Consider the following 27327-nt stretch of genomic DNA (forward strand, 5'->3'; position numbering starts at 1 on the left):
TCTAGTTCTTGAGGATACTTCAGATTTTTGGTCCTCCCTGGACAGAACAATTCAAACCTTGCTTTCAAATGTCTTAGTTTCCAGAAACCTCTTTCTTGTCTGTGTCATGTCTTTGTTTAGAAATGCAAGAATTTAAATTCTTTCCATCCCACAGTACAGGTGCTCGTACTTAACCTTGCTGATTATAAATCATGATAAAGTCATAGATATGACTCTCCCTTGGTCTCGGGTATTTTTTGTTGTTGATGGTGTGAGAAGGCATTCTGTGCGCCCTCTCACTCCGAGTCCTTCATAAACTGAATTTCCAATAGTTTTGGCAGAAACGTCTTCATAAACTTTACTGGATCATCACTTTTGACTTGTTCTTTAGAAAACAGATCTCTCACACATCCATCTTGGTAGCTCTCTAACACCCCTGTCTTCTTCAACCCCTCACCCCATCTTGGGCTGTTAAAATCTTGTTTTTGCCTCATTGCATGCACTGAGAATATGTGTGCAACAGGACTAAACCAGGCCTGAATTAGTCTTGTTGGGTGGTGGTGACCCAAACAATTTTAGTGTTTTTTTTTTACTAAATTCACTGTTGGAAACTCATGGGCCTTTGCAGACCCTGGTTTAAGTTATGGTGCTGGTGGTCTGTAAAACCTGCAGCCAATAGCTGAAATGTTAAAGGGAAACAGGGTGAGTTAAATATTTTAAAAAAGATATGTATAATTATCCTTTCGCTATTTATTGCCACCTTTTTAGCTCTGTTATTCAGTTCCTGTAGCCTTTTTAAGGAGAATTTGAACATTTTAGAGCCAGAGTATAATGACTGATATTGGTTTAACACTGTGTAGCAGCAGAGTTATGGATTTAAGCAGAAGTTAAACAGGATCTCACTCTGTGGGGTGGCTCCATCTTGTCCCTCGGACAGGCATTTCTTTGCTGCTTCAGGACAATTATAAACAAGTGGCTTTCAAGTCTCCATTTTATCAGCTCTGCCAGGGTCTCTTTAATTGGAATTTATTGCTTGCTTGTTTTCAGTAGCTTTTAATAATTTTTATGGTTATAAAGCATATTGGGAAACTGTTGTGCTGAAAGGCTGTATGTGATTGTGGGGAATGTGAAACGTAAACTCAAGAGCGGACTACTGTTAACTCGGGGCTTCCCAAACATGTCCTGAGACCCCCACAGCCAGTCAGGTTTTCACGATATCGACAGTGCATATGCATGAGATATATTTGTATATGTTAGACACCCAGTATATCCAAATTTATCTCATGCATATTCATTATGGATATCTTGAAAACCTAACTGGCTGTGGAGTCACAGGACGGATATAGGAAGCTCCACCTGCCTAATGATGTCTTTCTCTGTGCTTGCAGAACGCGTGACCATGAAGGCTTCTTGTCTTCCTTACTGCTGCCTGCTGAGTCCCGCAGCGCTGCTTTGGCACTGAGGGCCTTCAATGTGGAACTGGCTCAGGCAGGTATTAAATCCTCTTTCTGAAATTGTGAAATATGAAAAGATGGTGGCACTTTTTGCAAATACATATGTCCCAGGGGAAAAACAGTTTTTCAAGCTTTTTTTTTTTTCCCCTCACTAGTGAAATGCTCTGCATTTCTTAGCTATGTTGTATTATTTTATGTGTGAGGCAAAGAACAGAACTGTACCATAATTATATTAAGAGCAAAGTAAAGGCAATCCTCCTGCTCCTTTACTGTAGGTGAGCGAGTAGGATCACACAAGATATATTTTATTTCACAGGCTGATTCGCTTTCATTCACCTGAAAGTTTCTGCAGTCATAAAAGGGCTTCATTTTGGGTGCTGAGTGGTAGAAAGGTGGGGTTTTTTTTTTCTTTCATTAAAATGAACAAGTCTGTAAGCATAACAGGAAGAAATGCAGTAATGGTGTTCTCTGCTGTGTAGAAGGCACAGTGCTAATGCTTTACAGATATTAACAGAGAAGCAGGTTCAGTTGAACTTCACCTGATTGACAGGAGAAATTTTGCTTGAGGCTTTGTTGCTGAAAATAAAAGATCCCCATGCTTTGTTCCCTTGATTTCTCCAGTGCTTTATATCATTCTAATTTTCCTGAATGAAAGTGACCTCTGCTGGCAGTGAGAGCCAGGTCTGTCTTTAAGGGGGTGGCAAAGAGGGGTGAGTGTCCTGGGCCTTGCACTTTAGGGGGGGGGGGGAAGGGACCTGCTCTGCCATTGTAGCCACATCCCCCTACACTATAAATTCAGTGTTCCAGGGTCCCGCTTCTGTTGATTCGCCCTGGATCCCACATTCTCCTAAGGCAAGCCAAGGTGAAAGCTGATTAATGGAACTGCACCATCACTTCTGCAATACTTCTAAGCAGCTGGAGGCAAGGGAACCCAGAGCTCCTTCCCCACTGCGCACCTTCACTGCTAGGAGCTCAGTGCTCTTTGCACTGGGACAGGCAGGCCAGTCTCCCATTAACCTTTTCTATTTGGGAGTAACCTGAGATCTGTATCTGTGGAAAGGAATGAAATCAATTGTAAGTTGATGTGAACCAAATTTTCTAAAGGTGAAAGACTTGGTGTCTCAGAAGGAAATTGGACTCATGAGAATGCAGTTTTGGAAAGACGCTGTGGAAGATATGTACCGTGATAATCCACCACCTCAGCCAGTTGCCATGGAACTTTGGAAGGTACTAGAAGATGACGTAAAATGTGATTTTGCTATTACCTCTTGTTTTTCCCTTTGCCCACATACTGATGAATCAGTAGCCATAATCAGGCCATGAGCTAGAACTTGGCTGGTACACAGTATCTGTTGTGTACTAGCAAGGATTTCCCCATTGCTTGCTTCTGTCTGCTGTTATTCTTCTTAACCACTTCTCTGTGGCCAAAGTGCATCACCTCCATGATGCACCCGGTTCCTGATGAGTTGGGAGAGGAATCCTGCAGCATGGTCTCTTGTGCCTCTCTGCTGCTGCTGGGCTGCAGGCCTTGCTCGAACACCTTTTGATAGTTTAAATGGACTGTGGGCTGAAATTGAGTTACTAATTCCAGCAGTAATGATGCCTGGCCACTGCAGAACCAAGGTTTACAGCAAGTAGACGATGGGGGACAGAGTAATTAATATGTTTCTCTTTGTCTGCAGCAGAATGAGAAATGTCATGAATGAACTGAGCTCCATAAGTGCTGGTTCTTCACCCTCACCTATGTCTCTTTCTGGGATTTGTCACTGTCAGGACACCAACAGGTTGCTTTTAAAGAAGGCAAGACCCTGATAGGTCGCCCAGCATTTTCTTGGCGCCTAGTTAACCTGCTAATTAGTGGTGCTTTCTTAATATTCCCAGTTCACAATTCGTACATTTACAACTGAAGTAGGGAGCAGGGAGTACTTATTGCCTGTTTTTCCCCTTCAACCACCGCCTCGCTGCAGGTTTCAGCTCTGGCGAGTGAAGGCACTGTTGCTGCTTTAACCCACTGTCATATTTCCCTGGACATTCACCTTACTGTACATTAAAGTCAGTGCAAGATTGTTTCAGATATTTGCATCTTTACTGAGTTCTTTATATAGTAGCATTTGCAAATTATGGCAAAAATAGCCAACCGGCCCATCCAATTTTTATCCATTCATCCTTTTATATTTTTTTCTTTATGGCATTTTCATGTGCTATAAAAACACTGATGAGTTTTATTATTCTTTTTAATAGGCAATCAAGAAACATAACCTAACTAAACGGTGGCTTGTAAGGATGATTGAGGAAAGGGTAAGTGCATGGTTTCTCAGCTTATTTCTGCATTTTTTTTTCTTTCCTTATTAGCTAATGTTTAGCATGCACATTACATTCAAGACCATAAAACCATCACATTTCTTTTGCATTCTTTTTCTTTTAAAAGAATAATGTATTTGACACTTTCACAATCTGAAAAGTGGGGATTTGAAAATAGCCAACATTAGTTTAAAACCTGATGCAAAGAAATACAAACTGAAGAACACAACTAGTCCTTCCTGATAAGTTGCCGAGTCCCTGTGGAATCAATTTGCACGTTTTGACTGCCGACCCTGACCCTCAAAGAAAGGTTAAAATCCAGCCATCCAAAAACTGAAAAAAAGCAAGGAAGAACAAAAGAAATGAAAACAAGTAACAATGACAATTTACAAAAAATATATAATGGTTAGCTTTTAGAGCTTTTCAAATTACTTGAAGGCTGTTTGTTAACCTACTTGTTGGTGCTGCTCAGCAATAGGAAAAATAAGTCTCTAAACTCCACCAGCATCAGTCAGCAGCTAAAAAAGTAGTCCTTTAACACTCGCTTTTCATTATGCAATAATTATAAAATTCTCTTAAAAAAAACAAAAAAAACTCAGGGCTGACCCCCATGGCTCAGGCTTTCATGCTGTAAGCCAAAGTACAAGAGGCTCCAATTCAGTTCTCCTGTCTGACAGAGCCTGCAAAGCTGATGGGCTTGATTCCAGGGAGGGGAGGGGTTGATATCTGTCACCACTGTGGCGACCCCTGTTGGCTGAAGGAAGTGGTAGTAAAGGTAAGTTTTAGAGCTGCTTTCCTGCTCCTCAAGAGATGTGAGACACTCGAGCAGGTTATTGAGTGGGGGGAGAGGATCCATAAATAGAGGGGGAAAAGGGATAACAAAAAAATAACTAAAAGATGATGATGCAGGCAAAGATTTGAAAGCCTTTTAAAATGCTGACTATTTTATATAGAAGATGAAATGCAGTAAGAGTGTCTCGTACCAGGACTCAAAATCTATCTATTGAATATTCAGGCAGAAAATAGTTTAAAATAGACAAGTGAACAAATAGCCTGTCACATTTTTCAGCTCTTCTTGGAGCTTAGGTCAGGGAAAAAAACCAATTAGAAAACAAACTTTCAGATATTCAGCTGTCGGACCTTTCTGGTTGAGAGGCATAAATAGCCACTGTTGTCAAAGAGTTCACTCTACATAAAAAAAAAAAATTGCAAGCAGGAAACCATCTATGCCAAAATAGAGGGAGGTCACATGTTCTGCATAAGAACGTGGCAGGTAAATGTGGAGCATGGGAATCAAGGACCTAAAAACTCTTCCAGTACTTGGAAGAGAAAAGTGAATCTTTGATGCTTATTCTAAATAGGAATGGTTTTGTGACCTGAAGTTTTCAATTTTTTTTGCCTAAGGGTGTGCACTTATTCCATTCTGAAGTAGGCCTGCCTCCAACCAGCTTTTAGGCTCCATGATGCGAATATCTTAGAAATTTGGGTTTTGCCAATTAACTGTTGTAGAAGGGTGTTTTACATCAATAATCAGGCTGAATTAGCCATTACATGTGAGCGTCATCATCTGGTGGCAGTGAATGGACTTGTCTCTCCAAGCTTGTAGAGTTTTGAGCTCTACTGAGCATCTGCAGGAGTTGCCACGAGAGCCTCTTCAGTCATTTTTTTATCCAAGCTAAAGTTTGGATAAAACTTTGTAGTTTTTTGGTCATTACCTGTTTTTCTGTCGATAAGCAGGGCTGAATCAGCCATGATCAGTGGGTGGCACCCTCTGTCAGCACTGGACAGAACTGTCTTTCCAAACTCTTAGAGCTTTAGCTCTACCAGGCATGCACAGGAGTTCCTGCGAGGTTGTCGTCTCTGCAGCTCTTCAGTCTGTTTTTGTCCATGCTGTGCACGGATATTTGACTTAATCTCTCCCAAATATTTTTGAGCATTGTCTACTTTCTTCACTTCGGCAAAACCCCCAAAACTTTTCAGTGCACCTCTTCAATCTGTCAACTAACTGGGAAAAAAAAAGATAAAATTTAATATAGCTACTTAAAAGAATACAGAGGCATGGTTGCCAAGAAGGCCTCTAGCAGCTTCAAGGCCTGCACCTGCATAAAGATCATGTCATTGACAGACTGTCGTGACAGGTGCTACCTTTGTTTGGAACCCAACCATGATCAGGCAAACTGTCCTGCCTGTGGACGTATGTCCTCATGGGCCCAGCGAGCGAGCGGGGTGAAAATTGAAGCACTCCGCCTTCTTCCTCATTGGGGAGCATAAAAAAGTCTTCGGTGGGCCGATTCGACACACGAAAGAACCCATGAAGCTACGAGCCGCTTGGCCTCTGCGATGCTTTGACACATGTCGAAAGAATCTGTAGACTGGCCGGGTAAAGTGAAGCAGATTCGTTGGTGCATACAGTGCCTGAGCCTAAGCCTAAGCTATCAGTGCAGCATTGTCCGGACAAACCTCAGAAGCCGGAATCAAAGCGTACTGCTCGCCCTGCGTCTGACTAGCTGACGCCTGCGAGGTCAAAGCATCCGAGGCAGAGGAGAGGCCGATGCAGTTGACGCACAAGAGCCCAGTGCACTCCAAGGCCGACACAGTGGCGCATCTAAGCACAGGCATGGCTCGCAGATCAACTCACTCAAAGCCTGCACCAAAGTTTTCGATGCACAAGTACGATTGCCTGAAAAAGCATGCGCTGCGGGAGCCGCCACACTTGACGCCTCAAACCACGAAGTCGTTGATGCATTGCAACTCGAAAGGCACAAGCCACATGGTTATCCAAGAGATAGAGGCCCAGAAGCAGGTCTAAAGTTATCTGGTAACTTATCCAAATATACCAAGTAATTGGCTAGATTAACCAAATATCTCAGCCCTCCCTGGAACACCCTTTTTTTATCTGGCTAAATTATAGCCAAATAACTACTTATCAGGCTATACTTTAGACAGATAAGTGGCTGAATATGCCACAATTGACAAAAATTATCCATCTAAATGTTATCTATTTAAATGGCATTTGAATATGGACCTCGAGGTGTTCAGAACAATTTTCCATGTGGCTGCACAAATTTTTATTAGAAACATGCCAGAAGCAGAGCCAGCATAAATGTTCTATTAACACCCTTTGCTTTCCCATGGACCATCCAGAAAATGGGTTAATTGCCTACACACTTAAGCAGCTTTTGTTCACCTCAGGGGCCTTGGGATCCTGATTATATTTACGTTTGCATGGGGCTAGAATGTATGTTCATTTTATGATTATATATCTTTATTACAATAACAAGATAATAGCATACACACAAAAAGAAGACTGCAAGTTACATATCAAGAATCCAAAGTAATAACACCAAAAACAGCCTTATAACAGAGCAGTGGCAATAGTCATCATTAAATACAACCAACCATGTTCTTTTCTCTCCTTAATTTCCCCCTCCTCTAAGTTTCATCAAACCCCTAAACCTTCTGCAGCAACCACTTGCATAAGTTGGTCCAGATGTCTTTTTTTCTTGTTCATCCAAACCACAATAACAGGTATAGTTTCCAAACACCACCACACTCATTCCCTCACCCCTTACCCAATCTCCACCCTATTTCCATAGTCAAACCAGCAGTGTACGGTGGTAGAAACCTCATCTGCATCACAGAATAACCATTCAGCAATCCATATATCCATTTATAAACTATTCCAAATTAAGCTTCGAGCTCTGCCAGATAAATTCTGAATATATTTGTTCCACATGTTCAAGAATCTTTTTTTAGATGTAAAGGAAGTACGAGTGGCCAAGGATTCCATAAACATCATAATATGTAACGCATTGCGTCATTGCCAAAAGGATGGAGAAGCATCTCTCTCTAAACCAGCAAGAATAGATCTTTTGTCTTGCGCCAGTTGCTTCCTAACGAGAAGCCTCTCTCCCTCCTTTTTTACATATTTGTGTAGTTCCACATCAAACAATACCAATTCCAGACTCAAGGGGATATCACTGTCCAATAGATCAGTAATAGAGGACATAAACCTTTTCCAAAATTGTAAAATTACAGGACAAATCCAAACAGCATGAGTAAGTGATTGTTGCAACCGTCCCTTTCCGACGGCTTCACTCCACCTACCTTTCTTTGTTTGCTCCTCCTCATGCTGCGGATGGACGCCTGGCTGCCACGGCGTCTGCCTGCCATCCTCTCCAGCGTCCCCAGACCGGTTTGGGCACTGTCTCCCGCTATGCTCCGCTTTTACCATAGGGCGCGCACGCCACTCAGCCCTTCTTCTTATTTCCTATTTGGCGCGAACCTCCGGGGCATCCTCCCGTGATGACATCATGATGCCCGGATATTTAAAGCCTACAATGTTTGCTAGCCTTTGAGTTAGCAAGGGGGTAATCCTACAGGAATCCTATGGATGGGATTCGCTCTCCATACCCAGCTAATCTGCCTCTCCAATCTCTATTGGACTCTCTAACGCTAACGGGGTACCCGCTCCTCGGGGGCCTCACTTGCTTTCCAGGTCACTATCAGGAAACCGGTACTCGCTCCTCGAGGGCCCATGTTCCCTGACTCACTGCCTACTCCTACCTTCTCTTCTACCTGGAAGAATTCACTAATCTTCAACATCAGTGAGTACTACCATCTTCACCTCAGAGCTGTTCCCTGGAACCAGGCACTCGCTCCTCGAGGGCCTGCCTCCGTTCCAGCCCCAGTGCCATCTCCGTGGAACTGCTGCGTGAGTACATCATCTACAAGCCTCTCAGCTCTCAGGGTTCAGTTACTCGCTCCTCAAGGGTCTGCTCTCCCTACCCTGGGGATCTCCAGACTGGGGTCTAGTATATTCTCCACTGTACTCATTCTCTCAGTTCTTTCCACTACAGCACTGCTACCGGAGGAGTCGCTGTTCCAGCGCCTAAGGGATACCAGCCCAGTCGGGCTATTCCAGCTGCTCACTACTGCCACCTCTGGTGGCTTCATCACATTGTCTAATTAAAGATCAAACTCTGTGTTTGTGTGTCCTGAGCTAAGCCTGACCTGTGGTCCCTCACGGGACTTTCCCCCATGGGCGTGGTCAGCTTCCACAGTGTCCAAGGTTCCACCCAAACTTCACAGTTTACAACAGATTGCTAACTCCATGGATCCGGCACAGCTCAATGCCTTACAGGCCGTCCCTGGCCTGACCCGGCGTATTGCTGAACAACATGATGCATTGGAGAAACTCACTTCAGCGTTTTATCAGCTACAAGCACAGAAGACGCAAGGCGCCACTTCCAATAATGAAGGTCAGTTACCTGAAATAACTATAAAGACTATGGTACCTCTGGCTGCTCCTGTTCGTTTCTCGGGAGAGATTCAAAGGACTAGATTTAGGTTTCCTAAACCAATGCTGCATTCATTTTGCATTGCAGCCTGCGCACTTTCCCACAGCCTACGCCAAGACTACTTATATTCTATCTTATCTTGATGGAAGGGCCTTGTCTTGGGCCTCAACGCTGTGGGAGCACAAGGATCCAATCCTACAGGATATTGAGGGATATATAGAATTATTTTAATCTGTTTTTGATGATCCTGCTCGAGTGACTGTTGCTGGTTCTGACCTGGTGGACCTGAAGCAAGGTAACCGACCACTGGCTGATTTTGCAATAGAGTTCAAGACTCTTGCTAAAGAATTATGCTGGGAACCTAGATGCCTGAAAACTCTCTTCTTCAGAGGTCTGAATACCCGCTTGAAGGACGAGCTTGCCGCTCGAGAGACACCTGACTCGCTGGATGAGCTAGTGGCTTTGACTACTAGAATCGACCACCGTCTTCGTGATAAGGTGAAAGAACTCAAGCCTACTAAAGGACCAGTTCAGAAGGAGACTCGTGCTGAACTTGCACTTTGGGTGGTGCCAGCAGCTCCTGTTACCAGTGGAGAAGAACCAATGCAACTTGGTCGCAGTCATTTGACTTCGAAAGAGAGAAGACTTCGGAAGAGGCATGGCCTATGTATGCACTGTGGACAAGCTGGTCACGATGTCCCAACATGCTCTATTCGTCCAGAAAATGGACGGGCCTAAGTCCTGCAGGAGGACTGTTCTTATGCCTTTCTACGCTTTCTCTTCCACTCTCTCTACCAGTCTCCCTGACTTGCGGACCGTCTACAATCCAAACGTTTGTCCTTGTGGATTCGGGGGCAGGAGGCAACTTTATACTTCGATGCCTAGTAGAACATTTGAGGATTCCCCTCGTTACTTTAGAAGCTCCACTACTCTTGTCTTCCATCCATGGAGAACCTTTGTGACTCGTGACAATCCCCTTCTTTGTGTTAGAGAAGGCTATGCACCCTATTGTTCTGGGGTTACCCTGGTTGCAGATGCATCAGCCTCAATTCGACTGGTTCTCCTTGGAACTCTCCCGCTGGGGCCCAGGTTGTCATGGCAGATGCCTCAAGGAAGTCTCTCCTGTTCCCTGCATGCCTACAACTCCAGTGATGGCAGGACTGCTGCCTCAGTACGCATCATTCAGTGATGTGTTTTCCAAAGAAGCTGCTGACATCCTCCCTCCACACAGATCTTACGTCTGTGCCATTCGGCTGAAACCAAATACTGAACCTTCTAAAGGACGTGTCTATCCTCTCTCTGCAATAGAGAACAAGGCTATGAACAAGGCCGAGTACATTGAGGAGAATTTACAGAAAGGTTTCATCAGACCTTCAAAGTCGCCAGCCGGCGCAGGATTCTTCTTTGTGGGGAAGAAGGACGGAACTTTACATCCTTGTATCGATTATCGAGGTCTGAACGAGATTACGATTAAAGACCGATATCCCCTGCCTTTAATCTCAGAGCTGTTTGACCGGCTTCAAGGGGCCAAGATATTTTCAAAACCTGACCTGAAGGGGGCCTACAACTTAGTCTGGATTCGCAGTGGCGACGAGTGGAAAACGGCTTTCAACACTCAAGACGGTCATTTTGAGTACTTAGTAATGCCCTTCGGCCTGTACTGTGTTCCAGAGCATGATGAATGACATTCTGTGGGATTTGTTGTACAAGAGTGTCGTGGTGTACCTAGATGACATCCTGATATTTTCTCAGAATTTGTCTACGCATCTAGAAGATGTCAAGCAAATTCTACTAAGACTCCGAGAACACCGACTCTACGCCAAATTATCCAAGTGCGACTTCTATAAAGACTCCGTGCCTTTTCTTGGCTACATTGTGTCTAAAGATGGCTTCCAGATGGATCCCCAAAAATTAGAAAATATCAAGAATTGGTCCCAACCTACCAGCCTGAAGGCCCTGAGACGATTTCTGGGCTTCACCAACTATTATAGAAGCTTCATAAAGAACTACTCTTCTTTAACCGTGCCCTTTACTGCCATGACCCGGAAAGGAGCCAATGCTTCTAAATGGTCTGCGGAGGCCATTTCTGCGTTCGAAGATTTAAAGACTGCCTTTTCCACGGAACCATGCCTACGTCATCTGGACCCCAACAAGCCATTCATCGTAGAGGTCGACGCCTCTGACGTCGGTGTGGGAGCTGTTCTAAGCCAGACTGGAGATTCCAAGTCCTTACGTCTCTGATCTTTCTTCTCACGACGTTTCTCTCCGGCAGAGAAAATTTATGGGATCGGTGACAAAGAGCTCCTGGCTATTAAGTTGGCATTCGAGGAATGGCGGCCTTGGCTCGAAGGCGCTCAACATCAAATTACCTTGTTTATGGACCATAAGAATCTAGAGTATCTCCGCTATGCACAACGTCTTAATCACAGACAAGCTTAGATGGTCCTTATTTTTCAACCGCTTTGACTTCGTGCTCAAATATCGCCCCGGAGACAAGAACACCAGAGCTGATGCCCTTCCACGCTCCTTTTTCTCGGAGGATATTCCAGAGGAGCCGCAGCATATAATTGACCCTAAGAAAGTCGTCTTGGTGGCTATTCATTCTGTGCCCGCTGGTAAAACTATCGTGCCAAAGTATCTCAGAAAGAAAGTGCTCCATTGGGTGCATGATTCCAAGCTGGCTGGCCATCCTGGTCAACGTCATACCCTGCTAAAGCTACAGAAGTATTATTGGTGGTCAACTATCAAGGAAGACACTCTCTCCTATGTGGTATCATGTACCAACTGTGCCAAGCACAAACCTACTTCTGGCCAACCGTGGGGATTGCTGCAACCGCTTCTAGCTCCGGAACAGCCCTGGATGCATATCGCTACTGATTTTGTAGTTGATCTACCCCTTTCTGGAGGTGTGAATACCATTTGGGTCACAGTCGACCGCTTCAGCAAGATGGCCCACTTCGTGGCACTACTTAGCTTGCCCTCAGCCTCAGAACTTGCGAAGCTCTTCATAATTCATATCTTTCGACTCCACGGCCTACCGAAGCACATAGTCTCGGATTGAGGATCGCAGTTCACGGCAAAATTCTGGAAGGCCCTGCGCAAACTCTTCGATATCTCTCTGGATTATACATCTGCTTATCCTCAATCTAATGGCCAAACAGAACGGATGGATAGGACCCTGAAACAGTTCATTTGGGCCTATGTGAGTTGTCGTCAACAAGATGGATGTGAGTCACCCACTCACATCCATCTTGTCCTGCTTTAGCATCAGAGTTCCTACCAGTCCTACATTCATAATCCGTACAACCCCCCACATATACACTTCACCTAAATCCTCTCTCCCATTTATCCCACCCCCAAAATTCAGTCCTATCTCAAAAAATAACAAGATCACAGATTAAGCCAAGGCCTTTAATCTGCCACTATTCGCCCCCAAAGAACTCCTCCCAACATGAGCATAAAACAAACAAAATGAAACATTTAGCAATATACCCAGTTAAAAGATTTTCACGTCTGAAAAGGCACTAACCCCCCACTCACCCAGCTACCTGTATGTTAGTTTTAAATGTCTCTGAAGTAGACTGCTGCTACAGTCCTGCAGCTCTCATTCAGATTTATAGCAGCAGCTCTGTCATGGCAAAATAGAAAACCTGCATTAAACAAGTCATGCCATTTAACTTTCGTATACCATGAGAGAGAAATGTATGAACAAAACAAAAACCCACTTTTAGGTCTCTCAAGAAAATTACTGACTGCCCTTTCTTATGGCAAAAGTCACCTTTAAAGAAACCGTTTTGCTTTCTCCCCATAGATAACAGTATTTATCTCTTTGAAAGCATTTAGCTAGGCTTTACATCTTAATCATTTTGACACTCTCTTAGCACATATGCTCCTCCCTTCCAGTCTTCCATCATCTTCGCATCTTCTCTTTTATACATACACTTACAAAGTTTTTCACACACACCTGTTATTTATGCTATCATATAGCCTTAGATTTATTTTTTTTATTTAAACATTTCTAGACTGTCTATCAACGTAGCAAGCCTCAAAGTAAAAACTTGACTTTATGCACACACTCACTACAACCACGCTCCAGAGTTCATTACAGTCACACTTCATAGAAGTACACAACACTTTTGCATGTTCTGTGCTTAATGGCTTATGCACATTTCTAACTTCATCATTTACTTTGATGTACATATGACTGTCACTATTACATTTTTACAGTCACATCTTCTGAACATACATGTTACCACATACACAACTGTATCTAGAAAAAGTGACACCTCTAAATATACTTTTCTTGTGACCTGAAATGGCTATTGTTAGAGACAGGTATCTGTGCTCGATAGACCTTTGGCCTTCCCCAGGAGGACATCTCTTATGTTCTTATTTAAACAAAAATCATCTTTTGAGACTTTTCACTTTTTTCAACACACATCTTTCATAACACATAGTAAATGATGGCAGGAAAAGATAAACTGGTCCATTCAGTTTGCCTAGCTATTCTAGTCACATCTCTTAGGATGTAAGCGGGGGATTTAAATCCCTGCCGCTCCTCCCGACTTCCTTTCCACCGCGATTGCACCGCCCGACCCAGACTGCAGCTCCAGGCCTGCGCAGCCGGCGCTGAAGCCTGTCGGGGCAAGGCCTAGATTATACACAGCACTCACTACCGGGGCTCTAGCAGCGGCCACGCGGCTCATCCGCTCGTCCCTCTGCTTCACCCCCAGAGAAGCAGCCTATCGGGGACAGGCTTGCAGGACATGTCAGCAGCCGAGGTAAGCGGGGGATTTAAATCCCTGCTGCTCCTCCCGACTTCCTTTCCACCGCGACCGCTGCGATTGCACTGCCCGACCCAGACTGCAGCTCCAGGCCTGCGCAGCCGGCGCTGAAGCCCGTCGGGGCAAGGCCTAGATTATACACAGCACTCACCACTGGGGCTCCAGCAGCGGCCACGCGGCTCATCCGCTCGTCCCTCCGCTCCACCCCCAGAGAAGCAGCCTATCGGGGACAGGCTTGCAGGACACATCAGCAGCCGAGGTAAGTGGGGGATTTAAATCCCTGCCGCTCCTCCCGGCATCGCGCGCCGAAGGAGCGCGACAAAGGGGCCCGCCCCTTTGTGCGCCCCTTCGTGCAGCACCTGAGGAAAGCCCTGACCTCATCTCGCGACCGACTCTGCGATTTTCCTCCGGGAACCATCCACATCGCCTCAGACTGCAACCTGCTACATCGCTCAGCACAAGACAGCGGCAACAACCTCAAAACCCTAAACCACCCGCAACAGAACACATCTGCACCAACCCTCAAAGAGGCAGCTACGACAGCGGCACTCAATCCAGGCCTACGCAAACGGCGCCAGCGTCCCACCGGGGTAAGGCCTTCTTCACTTTTCCTCCTCCTTTCTTTACCTCTCTCATCTCGTCTCGCTACCAAGACGGAACTGCCCCAAATCAGCGACCAAGTTTAGTTCCGATAGCAGAGAGGACCCGTCCAATCACGCGGCTCAGCCCTCCCCCTCAAGTAACCCAGCCTACCATCCGAAGGCTATAAGGCTACCAAGCAGAAGAAGATAGGAGGCTCTTTAAGCCCTAGCAACCTGCGGACCCCCTTCATCTGCAGACCCGACATCTAACAACTAAGACCGCTCCGTTAAGCAGCGCTGCAACGCTCGAGGCAAAGCCAAGATCTCAAATCCCCAGCATATCAAACTCGGCCAAGCCTCACATCCTACCAGCCTCACATCTTCCATACCATCCTCAACTGCCAGTATCTTGGTATCTTCCATACCATCCTCAACTGCCAGTCTCTTGGTATCTACAACAAGCTTTCACATAACCAACAATGCTCAACCGCCCATGCACCTACAAATCCCTCATCCCAATCATGATTTCCCCCACCACACAGTTCCTAGGTCTCACCCTATTCACCATCATCCTATTTAATGCCCAATCGTTTACCAACAAAACACTAATACTCAACGACATACTGCAGGACACAACACCAGACTTTTGCGCCATAACAGAAACATGGCTCAAATCTTCTGACATCGCCCTAATCAACCAACTACCAACACAGACTTACAACTTTTTCTCTATCCCCAGACAAAAAAAAAGAGGAGGGGGTATCTTCTTAGCTGCCAAAAAATCCCTGAGAATCACACACTACCCTATCAACACAGCTACCAAACTAGAACTAGGATTGTTCAAATCAGAATATCTTCAAATCCTTCTAATCTATGCCCCTCCAGGCCTGCTAGAGTCCGACGCCTCTCCTATTCTCGAAATTATAACTTTGCACCTAAACCTTGACTCCCCTGCTATAATCTTGGGTGACTTCAACTTACATGTTGACAAAGTCCCCCTTTCAACAAACTGTGAAGCCTTCCTCACCGCAATGGCAGCGATAGGTTTCAAACAACAAATCAACAAACCTACTCACAAAGCAGGCCACACGCTGGATCTCTTTTTTACAAACTCCGGTATTGCGCAAACAAAACAACCAGATTGTAAACAAGTCCCATGGTCAGACCACGCTCTAATCTCCACTAGCTTTTCTCTGCCACGACCAGACTCCAATCTCGACTCAAGACCCTCTTTCCTCTACAGAAAACCTTGCAACTCGGAACACCTCAGCAAACGTCTAGCCCCAGATCTACCACTCATCGATGTTTCTACACTCAACTCTGCCATCCAATCCTGGTCCAAAATAACAAAATCAGTAGCAAACACACTTTGCCCGCTGACAACCAAAAAACAGACTTTAAATGCATCCAAGACCCAACCCTGGTTTAATGATGAACTGCGAAATCTCAAACAACTACTTCGGCAGAAAGAAAATGGCGCAAAGCCCCTTCACCGGCCTCACTCTCGGATTACAAACGCGCACTCCACCTATACAAGAGCATGACACAGAAAACCAAAAGAGACTACTATGCCCTCAAGATTCACCACCTCATCTTTGACTCAAAAGCTCTATTTGCCTTCGTTTCCAGTCTCACTAAAGCTATCACTCCAGATATCCCAACCGAACTATCCCAGACTAAAGCAGATGAACTGGCTCTACATTTCAACAAAAAAATCTCTGACCTCCTCAATCAGCTGATACCTAACACTAGCTCACCCGATAACTCATATCTTCTCCCAAACAAAGACATTCAGCTTAACGCATTCGAACCCATCACCATCACAGAGATACAATCGGTGTTGAAGAAAATGAAACCTTCATCACACCCTTTTGATCAAATCCCTTCCAAAATGCTTCTTCTCATCCCGAATACTATATCAAAAACCCTAGCCGAAATCATAAACTGTTCCCTGTCCCAGGGTATCTACCCAGATGACCTAAAAACAGCCTCAATCAAACCCCTTCTAAAAAAACCGAATCTAAATGCATGCGATCCTAACAACTTTCGCCCCATTTCCAACCTCCCATTCATAGCCAAAGTTATGGAAAGACTGGTGAACACGCAACTTTCCAACTACTTGGAGGACCACAGTATTCTGTCTCCAAATCAATATGGTTTTCGCAAAGCCGCAAGCACCGAAATGCTACTCCTCTCACTAACGGACTTCCTCCTCTCCGGAATTGATAAAGGCCAAGCATTTTTATTAATCCTCCTCGACTTCTCGGCGGCCTTTGATACCGTCAACCACTACCTCCTTCTAAAACAGCTGGCAAACATAGGAGTGACAGGTGCTACACTATCTTGGTTTAAAACCTTCCTGGAGAACAGAGGATATAGGGTCAAAATTCATAATACAGAATCCCAATATCACCCTTCCACCCAAGGGGTGTACCGCAAGGTTCATCACTTTCACCCACGCTTTTTAATGTCTACCTGCTCCCACTATGTCAACTGCTCACAAAACTAAGCCTGAAACACTTCCTCTTCGCTGACGACGTTCAGATTGTTATCCCTATAAAAGAATCCACCACGAAAACAATGGAATACTGGGATAGTTGCTTATTAGAAATCAAACACCTCCTCACCAGCCTAAACCTAGTCCTCAATGCTTCGAAAACGGAATACCTGCTCATAACACAGGAAAACAACAACACACATTCAAAACCACCAGCCCTCCTTCAAACCGCCCACATAAGAGACCTAGGAGCCATCTTAGACAACCGTCTTAACCTCAAACCATTCATTAACCAAACCACCAAAGATTGCTTCCACAAATTACATATTCTGAAAAGAATAAAGCCGCTTTTCCACGCTCAGGACTTTAGAACAATCTTGCAAGCAATAATCTTCTCCAAACTAGATTATTGCAACTCACTACTACTAGGCCTCCCAGCTTCATATACCAAGCCACTACAATTGGTACAGAACACAGCAGCCAGAATCCTTACAAACTCCAGGAAAATCAACCATATCTCCCCAATCCTCAAAGTCCTTCATTGGTTACCGATTCACTACAGAATCATCTACAAATCCATCACTATCATCTACAAGGCCATCCACCATCACACTCAGCTCGACCTACAAATCCCCTTTAAAAAACACACATCCACCAGACCCATCAGGGAATCCTACAAAGAATCACTACAGGTTCCACATGCCAAAACCTACCAACATAAATCTCTCAGTCTCAAAGCTTTCTCCTCAGCAGGTCCACCTCTATGGAACTCTATCCCACCTGACTTGAGACAAGAACCCTGCACACTAACATTTAGGAAAAGACTAAAAACTTGGTTTTTTAAAAAAGCATTCCTAGGCCTAGATTAAAACCGCCACCCAACAGCACTAACTCTTATTCAAAAATTGGATTGAAATAAGAAACCACCAACTTCACACTCATACTCAGCACCTTATTATCATGCTACACAACTGTATCATATAGATTCATTCTTGCTATACAACTATGCAATTGTCTGCAATGTAAAGATTATACTGCTCAGTTATCTCCCCCCTTTTCCAGATCCAAGTTAATTCTCCCTGTTTTATTGTAACTTTCTCACATCCATTCTATTGTTTACTGTTTTTGAAGTTTGAATTTGGAATATTGATTACTATGTTACCCTCTGCTTTACACACATTGTTAATTGTAAACTGGGTTGATGTGATTCTTGTCATGAAATAGGTATAACAAAAATAATAAATAAATAAATAAATAAATAAATCCCAGCTACTAGTCATAGTTTGTGAATACTTCATGGAGAGGATGGTGGATGCATGGAATGCTATGGGGAGAAGCAGATGGTGAATACAAGAACAGTGATGGAATTCAAAAGGGCATGGGACAAACACAAGAGGATCCCAGCTGGATAGAGTTTGAAAATTAAGAAATGCGGTAACTTTTCTATTACACCTAAAGTTTATATTTCTGCATGGGGGTAGCCTGCATGGAGTGGAAGTTGTTACTACTCTTAACAGAAGGCTTGGAGGTGACCTGCACAGAGCAGCAGATGCTACTACCCTTAACAAAAAGCTTGTTGGGAAGACAGGATGGACTATTTTGGTCTTTATCTGCTATCATTCACTGTTACTATTTCTCCTCATTCAGGAAAGTCTTTTTTTTTTTGTCTTCCTTATTTATATTTTATTTTGGGTAGATGAGCCTACAAGATCACTGCTTAGTTCCCTCTAATACTCTACCCCATATCTCACAAAACTCTATAATTATTTATTTTATTTATTTAACATTTTTTATATACCGAGGTTCTAGAGATAAAATCACTAAGCACTTCGGTTTACAGACAACTATTGAAATGACTGAAAGTGAGTCTTACAGAGAACAAGGAAATGAAGAACTGGGATGTTATTCATTTAACTCATTATGACATAGAAACCTTAAATAACAGAATCAATATAAGATTGGTAGTCAAACATGTAACAGTCGATTAACAGTAATATGTGATAAAATCTAAGGTTGTTTGGCAGTGAAAAACAAAATAATTTGAATCAGGGTGGGTGGGAAGGATTAAGTCCAATTAGGCATAGGCTAGGGTGAAGAGCCATGTCTTAAGTCTTTTTTTGAAAGTAATTGGGCATTGTTCAAGTCTAAGGTCTGAAGGGAGAGAGTTCCAATGATTCGGGCCGACTGTGGAGAATGCTCTTTTATTTGAAAATGATTTAATTGGAGGTGTTTTTAGAGAGCCTTTTTGGGCAGCTCTCAACGGACGGGAAGATGAATATAATTGTAAAGGGATCCTGAGGTCAAGATGGGAGGTTTTGTGGATGGATTTGTGGATGATTGAACAAGTTTTGTAGAAAATTCTATATTTTATAGGGAGCCAGTGAAGATTCTTTAAAATTTATTTGTTTATTCTACATACTCTATATTTTCTAACTTCTATTTAACTTCATATTCTAACTTCTCATTTAATTCAATGAGATCTAAAAACAATTTTCCACCCTACAAATCGCTGATCCCCCATCATAGCATCACCCCTCACTCAAAGCTTGGGCCTGATGACCTTTTCGATTCTGCTTCTAAATATGCAATCTATCCTAAAAAAGGCTACACTCTTATGTGATATCCTCACAGACGAGTCCCCCGACATTTGTGCAATAACAGAGACCTGGCTAAAGAACACAGACATCGCCATTATAAACCAACTACCCACAGAATTATACAATGTTTTCTCCATTCCTAGATGTAAAAAGAAAGGAGATGGACTCCTCCGTGCTGCCAAAAAGAAATACAATCTCACCCTGCAATCCTCTGGGAATAGGGAAATACCTACAAGTACCTGAATGTAGTCCGCTTTGAAGTGCCAAAAAGCAGAATATAAAATCAGATAGATAAATGATGAAAGTGGCGAGCAAGACCGTATGCAGTTAATACAGCTCCACATCCAAATGGACTATTGGTTCTGGTCAAGTGATGTTCAGACTGGTCTTCAGGGGTCCACTCTCTTAAAAACCCAACTTCCTGGGTTTGAGCATGCATGTAGAGGTAAACTGGAGGAGCTGGGCATTTTACAGAGTGAACTGCCTGGTATGTCCACATTTAATAGTAACATTCCAGAACATGATTAGAGAAAAATGCTACAGAAAGAGTTGGAAACAGGTATGCATATAAACATATGTACCAAAACAACAAAAGCAGAATGCACAGAAGAGTAAAGAGTCCAAGAAAAGACAGATCGGGTTATAGTTATTTCATAAACAATACTTGTCTGCACACAATGCATCAAGTGCCTTTCCTTTGCCATCAACAGGAAATTGTGCTCAGAACACAGATTTTAAAGGACGACATAGAGCACACAGGCAAAAAAGGCATGCACTATATATATATGTGGCTGCACTGTAGCATGTACAAAAAGCCCCCGCTAAACAATACCTGCCAAATACAGGCAGCATGTCAAAGCAACCGTGCACACAGACACACAGGTTGCCTGCTAATCTAGAAAACAAAACGCGTTCAAAGGAATCTACTTCCACCTCCTAGGCCATCCTAGCTCTTGGAGCTCTCCTCCAACCACTGCAGCATCAAGAAATCATCATACACTACCTCTGGTATCCAGGCGAGAGAGCTCCTTCCCCAGTATCTTGTCCCAGGCCTATGATGGGCACAGGTCAGCCTGAAATATATATATATATATAAAAGAGCGTGCACCATTTAGCACGTAGCTTAGCAAAGGTCAGAACTAAATCGTATTCTGCTATTTGTGGTCGCCCTCTCAGCACATATTTTGGCCACATTAACAATGTGCAGGAACCCTAAACATCACACTCAGTTTATGAAGATAAAAATGTATCTCTTACTGCTGTTGGGAGTACGACTTTTCTGGTCACATCCCCTGAATCCTAGATGATGTCTGTTGATTGACTGATGGGAATGGGTGAGCATGTGACATTTTTTGCAGCAGGAATACGGACAGAGCGGGTCTCATGCCAGTGTGGTTGTAACGTGTGATTGTAATAATACTAGGCAGAAATAAATTGCTTGGGCTGCAGTCAAGGATCCCCCTCGCCCATTACTACGTCACCGCTTCAGAGTGCTGCAGCGTTATTCACGGAAGGTTATTATCCCTGTGTTAGACCGAGCAGTGTGCTCAAGTAACTGGAACAGTGCTAGCGTTTCTAGAAGTAGTGATCCGTTTTCTGTAATATTATTTCAGGAAAAGAACCTGGATGACAGAGCATACCGCAGCATGCAAGATCTTGAAACGTACGCTGAAAACACTCAGAGCTCTCTTCTCTACCTAACGCTGGAGACGCTGGGTAATGCCAATATTGATGCTTGAGAGAAAACAAAATAAAAATGACTTGACAGAATGAATGCTCTGGAAATACCTGGAGGAAATTACCAGTATTTTAAGCAGCAGGTCTCCTCTCCAGCGGGCCAGCGGTGGTTGGGTGATGCATTTTGTGGGCTTTTCAGGGAGAAGGGCATGCACACACTACAGGGCTAACTCCAGTGAGCAAAAGAGGAAACAAAATGTGCTGAATGGGTCGGTTCTTCCCTTACTTCTGCTGCCTCAAGGGGAAGGGGTTTCTCCCTTTTCTGCCCCTCCCAAGCATCAGTGGAACTTTGTATAGATTGATCATGAGAGGAGGGGACCAAAAAAATGGGAGAAAATGCCTGTTATGAAAAAAAGGAAAAGAATTCAGCATAGTCTGTGAAATGTAATAATGCTGCCATGCAAGATTGTACATTTCAGCGAAAAATGTAAGCTTTATCTTTGTGTCTGTGACTTTCGGTGGACTGTAATAAGATTGAAGGAGGAAACAGCAAGTCACAGATAATCTGAACCGAGCATTATATACTAAGGAAGAAGAAGTGAATGATTTGTCTTGTAAAAGAAAACCGAATTTTAGGGCTGGCCTAGAGGCATGTACCCTTCACGGGCTGACTTTGTATCTCAAGCTAAGCAGATGCTCCTTAGGTTCAGGGAGAGAGCTCTTAATGTCAGTCGTCATCTGTTGTTCATTCCTCAAGTTAAAACGTCAGACACGTGTATCACTTGCATTCTACCTTTTTCAGCACATGTAAACAACATCACTGCAATTATAAAACGTCATTGGTCTATGTTAGCCCTGCATAAGGTTTTTTAATGTCCTTTATGTTTTTCTTTTTGCCATGGCAGAAATCTTAGAGATATTTTAGTTCACTCACATTTTCAAGACACCGTGCTGTCAAACTTACAAAATCCCTCTGGCCATCAACCATGTGGACACTGTTCTGCCTGTCCCCGTGCTGTACCAAACGTAATTTCTGAACATCCCATATTACATAAAAAATTTCATTAACATTTTTCTACCACATGCCAATCCCATGCCCTAAATTCTACGTGGGGATAACCACCCGGCTGGTTTGGACACGAATTGTGGAACATCACTCAAATATTAGAACCAGTCGGGAGACAGCTCCTTTAGTTACACATTGGCTCACGTTAGGGCATTTGGAAAGTGACCTCAAATTCTTTGTTATTGATGTGTTGCTCCCACCATCTCGGGGAGGCAATTTCTCCGAGATGTTGATTCGCAGGGAGCAAAAGTAGATTTTCAGACTCAGTTGTCTCCATCCGAAGGGGTTAAATAATGAAATTGAGTGGCAATAGTTTATTTAATGATGAGTGCTACATTACAGTGTTATCTATTCTTATGTTTAATCTCTCTGTTACATTTTTGTTCTTCTGTTTTCTGATTGGCCGCCATGGTCAAGCCTTACTAATTTCTCATTGGTTTACTATTTTCACGCCAAAACTGTTACCTTTAAACGCTGGATTCTGTCCTTTCCGTCCGCTCTCCTTGCCTTGTCAGTTTCGTGAATGTTACTCTGCATATAAGTTATGCTTTATCGGCCTATTTTTGAAAACGGGTACCAGTATTTGCGGTCCTGTCTTTATGAATATTTATACATATGTTATTTATGTTTCAGTTTCAAAGAATTTAACCTGTCCCTCCCGACACAGCCTTCGGGCGAAACACGGAGTCCGTGTCGGGGGACCCTAAAGAGAACTGTTATGCTTGACAATTGAGCAATGGAGTTGCCGTTTTGAATTAAAAAGATTTTGTTTTTTCTACATACAATTATTTAGTTTTGGACCTCTTAATTCTTTTTGCATCTCCTTTGGTATTTGATGTTGATCTAGAGGCGTGTACTGCCATGCAGACGTCCTGGGCTCCGATTCCCAGGCATAGCCTCTCCTTGGGGCCAGCTGGGGATGCTCTGGAGGGGAGGGAGACTCCGTGATTGCTCAGTGGCAACACCTAGTAGCCAGACTTTGGATCCATGTTAGCCAGTTTCCAGGGAGAGCCACAGTTTGTGGCCACTGGCTGAGGACTGTTGCTATGATAGCTGGGCTGATGAGAGAGGGCAATATAAAATAGGGTAACAGAACCCAGATAGTTGTGAATGAAGTCTCTTGGTGCCATAGTGCAATAGACTCAAGTTCTGATGGAGTTCGAGGGCCCCCCCAAAAAAGCAGTAGAAATACTGTAGAGTGAAACACAGACCTTATTCCCTTCCCTCCCAAATTTTAGATGTCACTTATTCTGATGTATTTCACTGTAATCTAGGTCTGTATAGTTAATTTTGTAATGTAATAGAGTAAGGCTGAACCCCTTAATTGTCACCCTGTTGCCTCACTATGGAGGTGACCGTTGTCGCTGCATACCTGTTCCCTGCCCACAAGCCTGTAAGAAACAGCAATTCCCCCAAATCAGTCTAGATTTCTTACAAAAAATACTATTGTATACATGTAACCTCCCCCCCCACCAAAAACAAACCCTATAGAAAAATTGTTTCTTATCTGATAATTTTCATTCCTCTAGTCACACAGATCAGTCCAGATGCATGGGTTTTTCTCCCTTACCAGCAGATGGAGGCAGAAAAGAAAAGCTTTGCTGAAACTGTATTACTTAAGTCAGGGTGCCACCTGCAGTCACTCAGTATTTCTCTGTCTCCAACAGATGGTAGAAGTGCAAAACCTGCAATTTGAAGATTTAAAGAAAATGGAAAGAAAGAAAGGAGTGCTCCCAGGGATATTAGGAGCCATGAAGGGCCAAACCCTAACTTAAGAACATAAGATATGTCTTACTGGGTCAGACCGAGGGTCCATCCAGCCCAGTATCCTGTCTCCAACAGTGGCCAATCCAAGTCACAAGTTCCTGGCAAGTACCCAAACATTAAATAGACCCCATGCTACTAATGCTAGCAACAAGCAGCAGCTATTCCCTATTGATTAATAGCAGTTTATAGACTTCTCCTCCAGGAACTTATCAAACATTTTTTAAACCCAGCTACACTAGTTTCCTTAACCACATCTCCTAGCAACAAATTCCAGAGCTTGATTGTGCATTGAGTGAAAAAAAAACTTTTCCCGATTTGTTTTAAATGTGCTACTTGCTAACTTCATGGAGTGCCCCCTAGTCCTTGTATTGTCTGAATGAGTAAATAACCGTTTCACATTTACCTGTTCAAGTCCTTTCATGATTTTGTTGGCCTCTTGTCATGTTCCCCTTCAGCCGTCTCTTTTCCCAACTGAATAGACCTAAACTCTTTAGCCTTTCCTCATCAGGGAGCTGTTCCATGCCCTTTATCATTTTGGTCGCCCTTCTCTGTAAATTCTCCAGTGCAACTATATCTTTTTTGAGATGCGGCGACCAGAATTGCACACAGTATTCAAGGTGCAGTCTAACCATTGAGAGACACAGAGGCATTATAACATCCTCTGTTTTATTTTCCAGCCCCACTAATAGAGCAGAGGGGTTGGCGACCTTTCCTTTGGTTCTGCCTGTGGACATGAGGAGGTTAAAAACCGGTGGTGCTAATTCCCTCGTTTTTCCCACGGAGGCCGCCCTCTCTCTCCTTCTCAGCTGTCGAGATGAGGAAAGTATTTTTGATTTATTTCTGTGAGATTCAGTTGAGAGAACGTTTCTGGTTGCAGGCAGTGGGAAGAGGCATCTGGCAGCGTAATTGGTGGTGAGGGAGGCTGGGGTGCAGTCATTGCCACCATGGACTGTTTTCGCTTGCTTTCGGTATGCTCATGCATGAGTCTGGGAAGCGCCCAATTTGGGCGTACAAGCCAGAGTAAAGTGTCTACTTTGGGCGTCCAAGTCAGAGGCACCTAACATTGCGATACATGCCCAGGTTTGGCGCCTATCTTACCTACATGGCAGCTGAGCATGGGAAATGCTGCTGCGCCTGCTCTGACTTGAAAGCATGCCTAAATGCAGCAAGGCTGTTCAAGAGGTGCGCGAATGGAAGGGAAGGCAGCTCTTAAGTCAACTGGATCATCTGACGGGTACAAGAAATCCACACATTGGCAGAGACCACGAAGACGGTACTTCCTGGCAATGTGGAAAAGGCAGCCATTTTAGAGCCATCTACTGTGGTGCTGAAAAGAGTGGGGAAGGGACCTTCTTCCCCTCCACCATTATCCCAGCTCTGTAGGACCTTGACACAGCTCTGGAGGAGGCTGAGGATTCTTCAGGTTCAGATGAGGATTCCAGGGAAACATTTTCGGCAGATTTTGTGTTCTTATTGCACAAGGCTTATTTGGCCAGAAAGGAGATGGGGGGGGGGGGGGGGGGGGGAGAAATACCCCCATTCTAGCAGTCTCCTATGCCTGAGTAAAGTGCACAGGGGGAGTCAGAGGGGCCCTGCATAATCCCAGCCATAAGGACAGGACTGAGGAGCACTCAGAGGGCTCGGGTGGTCAGGGAAATCACTCACAACAGCTTCCACAGGACGATGAAGAGGATGATGATCTCACTGGGAAAAATGAGATTCCAGTGGAGGAGGGGGACAGTCCCAGAATGGTTCGACTTTTCCAGAGGGAAGAATTGTTCTCCCCCCCCCCTCCCCCCTTGATTTCCCAGGTGTTGAAGGAGCTGAGTATTAAGGAGGTCCAGGAGGAGTCTGAGCATGAGGGCATTGATCCTATTATGGATGGGCGAAGACTTTTCCTTTCCATCGAACTGTTAAGCAGGTAGTCTGGGAGTGGGATACTCCAGAAACCGGGCTGAAAGTCAGTAGGGCAATGGCAAAGCTATACCCACTGCTGGAGGGTGCATTGGAGCTCTTATAGCTGCCCAAAGTGGATGCGTCAGTCTCTTTTGTCACTATGAAGACTACCATTCCGATAACGGGTTCAGCGGCGCTGAAGGAGGCTCAGGACTGGAAGCTGGAGCTACATCTTAAGAAGATGTTTGAAGTCTCGGCGCTGGGCATCTGTGCGGCGGTGTGCAGTAGCTTCATGACACATGCTTACTTACCTGGATGCCACAAATCCAGGTGCAGGGGTTAGAGACCCCTCTCCCAGCCAAGCAGGCAGAATGACTGGAAGCTGGAGTAGCCTATATTACGGATGCCTTGTATGACTTGCTGTGCATGTCGCCCAGAATATGATGTTGGCAGTCTCTTCTAGACAGCTCCTGTGGTTGCGCAATTGGTCGGCCGATATATGGTCCAAATCGCAGTTGGGTAATCTTCCCTTTAAAGGCAAACTGTGGTTTGGCAAAGACCCGGAGCATCCAGACCAAGTGTTTTACTAAGGGGCATAAATTGCTGGAAGATAAGGCCAAAGGAATTAAGAAAAATTTCCCGAGAAGGCAAAGATACAGAGATGTGAGGTGATACCACCCTGGGAGGTGGGCATAGTCACAAAGACAGGGAGAAGGTAGGTTGCAGTCCTTTGGGTCTCATGTAAGCATGTCTGAGAGAATGCTGGCCAGGGAACCGGAGGAGGTAAAGGCGCACAGTGAAATGAGGCTGGTCCATTCTTCTCCAGAAGTAATAGGAGGGTGGCTAGCTCTCTTTTATGAGGCGTGGACCAAGATTATGATGGACTAGTGGGTCCTGACAGTCATAAGAGATGGCTATATCTTAGAATTTGCTCACCCGATATATGAAGCCTACATGACTTCCCCTTACAACTCCAGTACCAAGCGAGAAGTGGTTCGGTCCACACTGGAAAGCTAGAGGCAGTAGACCTAGTGCCCCAGGGAGAGCGAGACTGTGGGTGGTACTCTATTTTGTGGTGCCAAGGAAGGATGGAATTTTTCGGCCCATTCTCGACCTGAAGAAGATGAATGCGGCTCTGTGGGAGCTGCATTTCCAAATGGAGACATTTGGAAATGCGGAAGCTTATCTTAATATTTGTCATGACTTGGGTCTTGTTTGGGTGCAGGGAACACCACCCTAGGAGTGGCGCAGGACTACAAGGCAAGGCTTGGACCGGCAGTACATCATGGTGATGTCTATAGGCTGGGCAGACTGGGAGGAGGTAAGAACTGGGACTGGAACAGAGTGTAGATAAGGAGATATAAACAGAGATCACACAGAGTCAGAACTGGACAAGACAGGGCAAGACCGGATCAGACAAAAACAAGG

The 27327-nt window shown here is 44.3% G+C and overlaps 1 protein-coding gene across 2 annotated transcripts in view; it reads left to right on the plus strand.

Moving 5' to 3' along the window:
• Positions 1-27327, plus strand: part of NDUFAF6 (NADH:ubiquinone oxidoreductase complex assembly factor 6) — a 111251-nt gene that overhangs the window by 16641 nt on the left and 67283 nt on the right. The window contains exons 2-5 of one of the 2 annotated variants that reach the window (XM_029591737.1): positions 1368-1467; positions 2538-2660; positions 3675-3731; positions 21107-21209. In XM_029591737.1, the coding sequence (XP_029447597.1) occupies positions 1368-1467; positions 2538-2660; positions 3675-3731; positions 21107-21209 (383 nt within the window). Of the gene's footprint in view, positions 1-1367; positions 1472-2537; positions 2661-3674; positions 3732-21106; positions 21210-27327 lie in introns of both variants that reach the window. The other variant, XM_029591738.1, reaches the window with a different exon arrangement.

This window comes from Rhinatrema bivittatum, chromosome 2 (assembly GCF_901001135.1).
Source record: "Rhinatrema bivittatum chromosome 2, aRhiBiv1.1, whole genome shotgun sequence".
Classification (NCBI taxonomy): domain Eukaryota; kingdom Metazoa; phylum Chordata; class Amphibia; order Gymnophiona; family Rhinatrematidae; genus Rhinatrema; species Rhinatrema bivittatum.